This window comes from Citrus clementina, unplaced genomic scaffold (genome assembly GCF_000493195.1).
Source record: "Citrus clementina cultivar Clemenules unplaced genomic scaffold, Citrus_clementina_v1.0 scaffold_8, whole genome shotgun sequence".
NCBI classification, from domain to species: domain Eukaryota; kingdom Viridiplantae; phylum Streptophyta; class Magnoliopsida; order Sapindales; family Rutaceae; genus Citrus; species Citrus x clementina.
In genome coordinates this window covers 12,798,887-12,809,929 of record NW_006262022.1, presented here as the reverse complement: position 1 = coordinate 12,809,929, position 11,043 = coordinate 12,798,887, and the positions used below count along the sequence as shown (strand labels likewise).

At 30.9% G+C, this 11,043-nt stretch overlaps 1 protein-coding gene across 1 annotated transcript; it reads right to left on the bottom strand.

Moving 5' to 3' along the window:
• Window positions 1-5,619: 5,619 nt before the first annotated feature.
• LOC18034796 (ABC transporter G family member 11) lies at window positions 5,620-10,795 on the bottom strand. The gene is made up of 8 exons (XM_006423742.2): window positions 10,271-10,795; window positions 8,731-8,810; window positions 7,920-8,396; window positions 7,550-7,636; window positions 7,236-7,364; window positions 6,822-7,016; window positions 6,653-6,739; window positions 5,620-6,509 (listed from the first exon to the last, which is right to left on the bottom strand). The coding sequence occupies exons 1-8, from the start codon at window positions 10,560-10,562 to the stop codon at window positions 5,835-5,837; spliced, it is 2,022 nt and encodes a 673-aa protein (XP_006423805.1). The 5' UTR covers window positions 10,563-10,795; the 3' UTR covers window positions 5,620-5,834.
• Window positions 10,796-11,043: the final 248 nt, after the last annotated feature.

Below are 11,043 nucleotides of genomic sequence, written 5' to 3'. Positions count from 1 at the left end.
TGGTTTATTTGTCAATTCAAAAGTTTCAACAGTGTCCCAATGTTTCGCATTTTCAGTTAATTAGTCAAGGTAATTTAGTGCATCTTCAGGATTTTTATCCTTAAATTCACCATTACACATCATTTCAACAACTTGTCTACTTTGGGGTGTTAAGCCCTCATAGAAATAAGTGACCAATCGCCAAGTTACAAAACTATGGTGTGGGCATATGTTAAGCAATTCTTTAAACCTATCTCAATATTAGTATAATTTTTCTCCATTTTTTTTTAGTGAAAGAAGTGATTTGCCTTTTAAAAGAATTGGTTCTATAAGGTGGAAAGATTTTTTTTAAAAAAATTGTTCTTGCATATTATTCCAAGTTCTTATTGATCCAGATATAAGATTTTGTAGTCAAGTTTTAACTTTATCTTTTAATGAAAAAAGAAAAAACTTTAATCTAATTATGTTCATTCTATAATTTTGGTCTGTGTATGTATTACAAACTTCCTCAAAATCTCTTAGGTGTAAGTGTAGATTCTCATATTCTAAATCATAAAATATTGATAAAAGTTGAATAATACCTAGTTTGAATTTGAATCGAGATGCTTCTGGAGGAAATACTATACATGACTGTGCTCCGGCTCTCGTTGGATTCATATAGTCTCTCAGAGTTCTTGGTTGATTTTGATCACATGCATTATGTTGATAATGGTTGTCTCCCTGATCAATCTAAGGATTAGGGTCGCCCAAAAAGTTTTCATCTTGGAACTCATCGATGATTGGTGCTGGAGATTGAGATCTACGAATTAACCTGCCACTTGAAGTTCGAGAGTAACGTCTCATGCAATAATTATATCACAAAGGTAATATTCAAACAAATTAGTAACAAAAGAATTAAATGAAAATTACACAAAAAAATAATAATTAAATATGCAAATAATATAAGTGTACAAAAAATTAAAACATTGAAAAATTAAAATTAAAATTAAATAACAATTTTGGTGGTTGAACCCACCATAAAAATTAAGAAAATAAAATAAAACAAAAACATGTGAAATAATAAAATAATTGAAAATTAAATAACAATAGGGGGCTCAAACCAATCGTAAAATAAAATAAATTAAAATAAATATGAAAATTAAGTAACTAAAAAAAAATGACGAGTCAATAGTTCGTTTGCTTGGTCCAAATTATGTCCATAACTCAAAATAAGTCCAAGATGTAAGTTCAAGTCTGATTATTATGAGAAATTTCGTCCAGAGATCTTTTCATAATTCTTTAAAATTTTATGGTCACACAACAATTTTAAGAAGTTTGGAACAGAACTATGTGGGATGAAAGTGAAGATTCTGAAAGATATTGTGGACAAAACAAAATTTAAGAAAAGGAAAAGGGCATAAATAAAAATTTACAGAAAGAGAAAAATAAAACAAAATGAAAACTTTTCCCTGGCAACGGCGCCAAAAACTTGACAAAACTTAAAAATAGGTTCTAACTCTTAAGTATAAGAGTGTCTTGTTATATTATAGTTCAGTGAGTCCGAGATCGATTTACAAAGAAAAGATTTAATTTGTTTATTTTATTTGATCGAAAAATGAAAATAAAACTTGAATTTATGCAACTTAATTTAAGTAAAACTATGAAATTGAATTAGTTAGGGTTATGGATCCACTCTTAGTAGTAAATAAAATTTAATAAATTGTTTTTGCCATTTTTTTTAGATTTATTGCCCAAAAGATTGATTATATAAATTATTATTATTTTCCCATTAATTTTATTATGGATTAAATATTTATTGTGCCAAAATTTAATTTGTCTACAATAAGTCAAAATACCATTTTACCATACCTTATATTAAGATATTTAGAATTTATTGTGCCAAACTCCCTTATTTGTCTATAATCAAAATTTTAAAATATAAAATATGTATAAAATTAAATAGAAAATAATTTAATTCATAAAATTAAAAATAGCATTTGATTAAATCATATTTATTTTCTAAGAGTTTCACCTTACCCTAACTATTGTTATTTAGTTAAGCATAATCGAAATAAAAAAAATTATTAAAAGTAATAAAAACAACTAAAATTGAAAACAAAACTAAATTTATTTATAAAATTATTATTTAAAATATTAAAAACACACCTGGAAAACAAGATTATAGGGAGATTGAGAGAAATTGAGAAGAAGAAAAATGTAGAGAGATGATCAAAAACATAAAAATGAGGCTCTATTTATAGAAAAATAAATTCATAATCTAGTGTTTTGCGGCCCATCATAAGCTTTATGCATGCGCTCCTTACAGCCATTAGATCATGATCCAACGGCTGGTCAAACTTCAAAAGTCAACATTACACGTGGCATCATTTGACGCGTCCGATTCGACCAAAGAATGGTTGAGATTTGGCGGGTTAATGGGCGGATCGGGTCGACCCGAATACAAAGATTCAAATCCTACAACTTGCTTCACCAACCATTGTTATGTGGCACAATCTTGGCCATTGAATTATGAACGATTGAGATTTAGTCAAAATTACCAGCTATCCAATGCACTCATATCTATTGTAAGTTCATTTTATCATCCAATCAGTGCTCGGTCAACAAAAAGTCAACTCTTTTGCGCAAGCTCAATTTTAAGTCGGTTTTGACTCATCTTAAGGTTTTCAGACCTCCAAAATCTAAATTTACCATCCATTTATCTGTTTGGAGCCTCGAATTACACGAATTTAATATTTTACCTAATAAACACACAAAAATACACAAAATTAAATATAGTTAAGACAAAATTAATAATTCCTAATATATTGCATAAACACAAATATAAATTATAATATAACCACAAAATAATATTTTTATCACTTGATAATCAAACAATTTTTAATACTAATCACACACACACACACACACACACACACACTATAGTGCAATAGTGTAACATTATACTATTACCCCTACTATATAGTGCAACAGCAAACCCTCATAGGAAAAGTTTTTAATGCAGGATGGTTGCATGGAAAGAACATGGTACCTTCCTAAAATCATAACTTGTGCTACAGGTGTCCATTTTTAGCGCATGTTTCAAAGCTTGCGATGAGACGAAACAAATCCAGAGCCATTTGAGCTGTTTTGCCTCGTGGGGACACGACCTGCTGTATCCCGTGTGTTGGATCTGAGGCGAATCATGCGGTCTAATAATTAAAACTCGTGGCACTAACTTAATTTATGAATATATAAAAACGACCTCTATTATAAACACATAACAACCTATGTGCCTCATCCAAAAATATATATTCAAAACTTGCACAATCATGTTTCATTATACGTACTTACACTACAAATATATATATAAGAACATAAGCAACATAAACGTGCTCAAAGTCATGTAGCAATACATCTCATGGCCCAACCTCAATTGACTAGAACTTATCTACATGAAATCTTGAGGAATCATAGAAGAGAATGGATTAATACAAAAGTAATGAGCTTGTGGCTCAATAAATGGATATAATTTTTATATATCCATGATTATAAAGTATGGAAAACGTCCCGAAAAATTTTAAAACCATGGGGTTTTAAATGCTTAAAACTTAAAGCGCTTAAACCGCACGGTTTATGCATTTTCACGGATGTTCTCACACTTTAAAGTTTTGGACTGGAACACACACACACATATAAAGTAGCTTACGAGCGTATATACATAATCATGTGACATAACTCGGCACTAAATGTAATGCATTAGCAAACATGGAAATCATACATACATGAAAAAAACTGTACCAAATAGTACCCAGGGGAAATAACTCTGAATACTTGCCGAGATCATCATCACATGAGTAGAGTAGAGGAAAAACCTCTCAATACCCGGCAACATTTAACTACAATGCACAGGTAAAGTAACCTAACTCTCAATACGCATGCGTAGAGTCTATAGGGAAGGGTACACATATAGTGACTGACAATCACATCTCATGACTCAATCAAATATATAATATACATACATGTAATCATAACATGATATTAAATCATACTATCAAACATAAATGCTTCACAGATACATTATAACAATAATAGTATTCACTCACAGATCTTGTTTCATTCCGGGGTTCGTTGGGGCTCTTGTAGGTTCCTCGACTTTTGGATTTTTCCTAAAATACAAGATTCGAAAATTAACTGTTAGAACTGATATAAAAACTTATACATATTATGCAAATTAAATTATGTCTACTTAAATTTTATAAATTTATTATCCACTGACTCACTTAATATAAATCTAACTGTCTAATTCTATTTCCAGTAATATTTCCCTCAATTCCACCTTTCCAAATTCTTTTTCACTCTCAACTTCTTAATTTTCTTTTTCTCCTTTTCCTTTCTTTTTCTCTTTTCCCCACTCTTGGCTTCTTTCTTTTCTTCTTTTCGTTTCTTTTCTTCTATTTGTTTTTGCTCTCAATTTCTAATTTGATAGAATGAAGCAACTCACAATATTCTTCACATATATAGCCATCGGCCCACCTAATCCAAGCAAGTAGGTGAAAAAGCATGCAGCTGAAGCAAGCATGTCAAATTACGAAGCAAGCAGCTGGTTGTTTTCTACTCAATAAGCCACATGTTTCTCTTTGCACAAGCAGTGCATGACACATGGTCAAGCCAAAAATTCCGCTTCTTTTCTAATCGTTTTTCACTTCTAAGATATTTTCCTATTATTCTTTTTATTTTCAAAATTTTTATCTTTTTTTTAGATATCGAGTTTGGATTCTATTTGTTTTAATTTCCTTATTTATAATAGGACAAATTTATTATAAAGTAATATTTTAAATTTGCATATTTTGATAAATTTGCAATACTTAGATTTATTATATAAAGGGACCCAAGACCATAGTTTCGTTCATTCAGACTTTGCTAATAAAACTATTGTTATTCAGAAACTTTGTTTCTTCTATTAATCTATTTTTAATGTTTCAACACCATCTTTTTTACATATACATACGTACATAATTAACATTTTTTTAATGATAAAAAAAATCAAAAGAAAGTAAGACAAAAATGGCACCTTATGTTAGCCATTTCCATTGCCTTTTAGTCATCATTCGAACTCTATATCATTTCTCTTTCTTACTGATAAAGGTCTAGTTTAGGATTGCAATAGCTGATGAAATTGGTTGCTTCTACTGTGTACATGATGTCAGTTGCTGATTAAAAAACCAACTTAGTATTTGATAAATTATGTTGTTGCAATTTGTGTGAGTTTGAAAAATAGAGTATATAGATGAGTTTGGTAAATTTTATTACAAAAATACATATTTATTGTATAATAACCAAAATAGACATAGCTTTAAATAGTCTTTTATTTGTATATCAGGTTTTATGAAAAATAAGATATAATTACCATTTTGTTAAAAGATTAAGATTATAAGACGAACTTTAAAAATGTGTGATGGCTTATTTAATAAATTGTTTATAAAAAGTAACCCTCTACTTGTCTTTAAAAATTGTAGTCAAAATAGAGAAATTTTTAAAATAAAAAACTTTTAAAAAATATACCAAATATCGTTTTTGTCAAAACTTATTAAACAAGTTGCTGATAACATTTCAACCGCAATCTCAAGCAGGATTATAATCTCATATCTATAAGCTTATAGAAACTTTATAATTGTAGTCAACAAATAAAAACTAAAGATAATAAAGAAGCAAATCTTGATCATACAAAAATAAAAGTAGTTAAAGGATGTTTCAAAGCTAAAATATTCTTTCTAATTACATCATTCCTCTTCCACTCATGAGAACATAGTTTTTTCACCTACTTCAAGCGATTTTACTAGCTGAACTAACGAATATCCGAAGTCTTTTGTTCACGATCACTTGTAAAGTATTTTGTCTTCTTGTGGAGGTGTAGTATACGGATTTTCCATGATTTGAGTTGTTCGTTTCATGGGCACAGACATAAAAGCTTTAACCACAGGCTTCATCTTTTCAACTGTCTTGACGATTCCCAAGAATACAAGTCGATAAAAAACCACCATACCAAACAAGATAGCAAGATCAACCCACTTAGAATATCCCATTTGCAGTTGCCAATTATCTCTCAAAACCTGCTCACCATCTAGATTGTTGTCAAATTTCAGACCTTCAAACTCGTTCTTGAACATTCCTTGATACGCATATTTGTGGAAAGCAATATAATATAATGGGTATTTCCAAAATGGATGAGGAAGATCATTTGGCAATCGAAAAAATCCGCCGCCTAATATCATAAGGCCTTGAATTCCAGCTCCTGTTATTATGCCCGTCAGATAGTTGGGCACCAAGCTTGCAACGATCATCATTAGGCTCTCAACGAGCAACATGCAAGCAAACAATAACAAAACAAAGTATGTGAAGTGTTGATATCCTTTGTGAAGTCCCGGAAGGTCATACACTATCGCTCCAGGAATCAATGAAATGAGAGCTAAGTATGGCAGCGCAGAAAACGTGTTGCCAAACACAAACGCAGTAGCACCATAGTGCCCGTTTAGTCTCTCTCGCTCAAATACCTTTATACACACACACAAACACACACACACACATATACATACACACACACGCAAATTTAGTGTCAGATGAAAAGTAAGAGAAAAATTAAGTGCTTTTAACAAAAAATGATATACAAAATTCTAGTATGGGTATGCTTACGTACCTTCATGTCCTCAACAAAAGAAGGGAATCCACCAATGGTCATGAAGGTTAGAAATGAAGCTACAAACATGAGCAGCGAACCTCTTGCCTGAAATTAATTAATTAAACAGAACAAAATAATGAATCTCTGGTAATTCACAGTGATTAATAAAAATAGATTTTATTCTCACCTGAATTGAATTATTGTCAGTCCCAAGATTGCTAAATACAGTGGCAAGACCTACTCCCAGTAAGACATAAACACCTAGGCGAAACCAGTAGTAACCTAGATCACGATACATGTTCACAAAAGATCTGCTTGTGAGAACTATGCATTGAGTGAGAAAGTCAGCATGGGTACTCTTTTTCTCCAGAGCTCCAGAATCCTGTAACGCATGTGAATTGATGTGATCATGTCAATCTTTATTTATGTAGTTTTTTTTTTCATTAAGATGGTCATAAGCAATGTAGCCCCAGGGGCACGGTGGCGTGGGTTTCAGCCTCTTTGTTTGGTGGTGCTCACACTATTACTTCTTTTTTTTTTTTTAAGTCCTCATAAGTCATAAGGTGTGAAAGTAATCGAATAATTTTGTTTGTCTGCTCACCTGTGCCTTGCATATTTCAGCCACCTGGCTTCGCACTTGCAGATAGCTGTCAGAGGATTTATAAGATTTTGTAAGAATATCAATTGCTTCCTGGGTCGGTACTACTCCAGCTAAACCTTTTTCGATATCCTGTTGATAACAAAAACCTATAAGATCTTTTATTAACTTTATTTCTTTTTGTAAGGTTTGTGTTGAATTCAATAATTCAAGCATGCAAGCAAGTATACAATAATACTATTTTCGTACGCTCAATACGCCGTCATTTCATCACTAAAAGCATGCAAGCAAGTATACAATAAAGAAAAAAATCTTACCTCCTGGAAATCTTTGTTTATAGTTTTAAGAAAGTGATCAGATGGATTCTGGAGGGTTGGGCAAGGGAAGCCATTCAAAGCAAAAAACTGCATGTAATTGAAAGCAAACAAGCACGTTAGTTAAATTTTTATTTGGGAAAATGATGTTAGTAATTAAGCCAATCATTTCTCTAATCATGTTTCAAAAACTATCAAAACCTTATGTTGGTTAAAAAAATTGATCCACTTTTCATTTTACTATGGATTAATCAAAATTTCTATGGGTATAGTAGTTAAAGATTAAAAAGGTGAAAGTTATTTATTTCTTTTTTTCTTTTTGGCAGCACCGAGGTTTTGATGGGTTCTGAACATTTTAGGGAAATGAACTTGCCTCATTTGCCGCAGAAGCTGGACCAAAATAGACAGTTTGACCGGAAGAAAGAAGGCAAAGGTTGTGAAAAAGCTGAAAAACTTCGCTGCTAGGTTGATGGATTGATGTTATTATTGTTCTTGATCCCACTCCATGATCTCTTTGATCAAGCTTAGCAATCCTGCTCATTACATAGTATGAAGCAGCACTATCAAGTCCGCTTGTTGGCTCGTCAAGAAATAGAAGCTTTGGTCGAGTCAACATTTCAATGCAAATGCTAACTCTCCTCTTTTGACCACCACTAAGGCCTTTAGCTCCCCAGCCTCCAATTCTTGTATTCATGGCATCTTGGAGCCCCATTTCTTTTATTGTCATTTCTGCTCTTTCTTTCTTCTGTAATTTGGTCATCGTGTCCGGCAATTGCAGCTGAGCTGAGTAGTACACTGCTTCACTAACCGTCAGTGTAGTGATCAAAGCGTCATCTTGTGTCACATATGCCTGAGTTCATCATTAATTTGCGAATTCAGAATAAATTAGAATATTGAATTAAATAGAGGAAATTGTATTACTAAGTCGTACGGTCGTGCGAATTTTACAAAATTCAGATTTAAATTAGAATCAAAATTATACAATAACCTATAACTCTGATTTAATTCAAATTCGAATTTTGTAAAATCCAGACATTCACATTATCAGATTACTAATACTATGACCAATTCTTAATATATATATATATATATATATTTTAAATCTGGATATGAATCCGAAAATTGAATGCTAAACAAAAATTTAAAAAGTAGTTAAATAATTATGCTAATGATAACATTTGTACCGAGGTTCCATAAGCCAGTGCCCGTTTGCGCCCATTAATTAGAATTTCTCCTGCTTGCCTTGTGTTCGATCCTAGTCTTCCTGCGAAATACATGCATGTCTGTTAATTTTTTTTAAAATAATTTTTTAGAAAAAAATAGAGGGACGAGTAAAATACAAATTAATTTTGCAATCATAAATAAAATTGCTAGAAAGAAAACCTTTGTCAGGCACCAGCTGGGGGTAAAAAGATATATGTCTATTAAATTTATTTCAGATGTCCTCACTAAATTTATTTGAAGATGTCCTCACACTAGAATCAATCTCAGTATGTTACATTTTAAGTAAAATTCACCCACCGGTTTACTTGGCCTCACTATTTTATTACTCATTTTTATACTAAGAAACTTAATTATAAGTTATAAGAAATGTAACTTTAAAAAATCTAACTAGAATAACTTGTGTCAGGATCTATCAAATTTTTGTTGCAAGTATTAAAATTTATTTGTTATATTTAATTTATATGAAATCCGTTGTTAATCTAACGAACAACTTAATTAATTCAACGGAAAATTTGGTGTTGTGATAAAACGAATTAATAATACTGTAACAAGAGGTCCCAGAGAAAACTGTAAAATAGTTATGACATACGAAAGCTGCTTTGTAATCACAGCATCGACCTTTCGATTGTGCAATTTATTTTATTTTTCTTAAATTCTTCAACGTTGACCAAACCATAACAAATAAAAATAAATCAGAAAAAGGCCAACATGGAGGGTCCACATTTGATAAAGTGGGGTAAGAAATAAAAAGATTGACAGAGTGGGGCCCACCATCCATAAGTAGAGACAAAAAAGGTTGAAAACTCGGGGGCCCGGGAGGTTTGATTCGTTTATATCTTGGGTCTGTTCAATTTACACAATTTTAATGTAAATTTTGACAAAATTGCAAGCCTTCAATTAAAGCATTTAGATTCAGTATTAAGTTGAGCTTTTTATTAATTTTAAAAAATATATATAATTAATAATTGTTAGATAATAGTATAAAATTAATTTAAATCTTAATCTTATATGTCTTTAAACATGTATTTGTAATAGTAAATTATATAAAGTTGAGCACAACTCAACTTAACATTAGATTTAAATCCTATATTAAAACATAATAAAGTGTTTAAACATGAGTTAAAAATTATTTGTACGCACACAGAGATATATATGTAAATAAGATGAATGTAATTTGTATTTAATTAATGAGTGACTACTATTTAGGTGATAGAATTTTTTCAAAAGAAATAAGAAGCTTGGAGTTTCAAATTCATATACATATGCAAGAAAGAAGTTGAGTTGTTTGATGTTTGATAAGTGTTACTCTATTTTATAATTAATTTTTAATTTTTTGCATTTCATGTTAAAATTATGCATAAACTAGAAAAACACAATTACTTGGCAAAAAAATACTAATTTTTTTTTTTTTTGATAGCTTAGCTATTTTTCATTCCTTTAGAAATCAAACACAATTACTTGGCAAAAAAAAAAAATAGTGGTTATAAAAAATTTAAATACCAGCTAAAGCATCAAGAAGAGTAGATTTTCCACAACCAGAAGGACCCATAATAGCCAAAAGCTCCCCAGGTCTTGCGTAGCCAGTAAGACCTTGAAGGATTGATCTGTTGCCTTTTTTCTGACCATCGGGAACCGTAACCCACAGATCTTGCCAAGTTAAGAAAACACCATCTCCATCATCTTCATTAACATTAATACTATGAGTTGCGGTTTTATTATTACTACTGCTCTCCACTACTTCAAATGCTCTACTGATTGCTGGCACAGGAATAGAGTGATCAAGAGAAGACATGCTGAAACAAGTGTTAGAGTGAATTATATTGGGCTTCTGTCGTGTAATTTGAAGGCAATTTATAAGTAGAGAAGTTGATGAATACTGCTTATGAATAACGTTTTTCTCGTGGTGTTTTATGGCCACGTATGAACGCAGAGAAATTTGAACTCTTTGTTATTCATTGCATGAAAATGAAAATCTTTTGCCGTGCTTCCAAAAATTGGAAATAATACAACCCATTAGTAATAACATGACATATTTAATTACTACAAAAGTTCCTGCTAATCAACAATGTTTTTATCTGTTTGTCTACTAATTTTTAAAAAATAAAATGCACATGTAATTTGAAATGGGTAAACTTCCTACTATTAAATATGTTACACTCTTGCCATTACTTTTACAATAATCCTCATGCAATAATTTTTACAATAATTTCTATTTATGAAAACCAAATTAACCTTAAAAGTAAAATAATAATAGAAATTTCTACATTAATTTT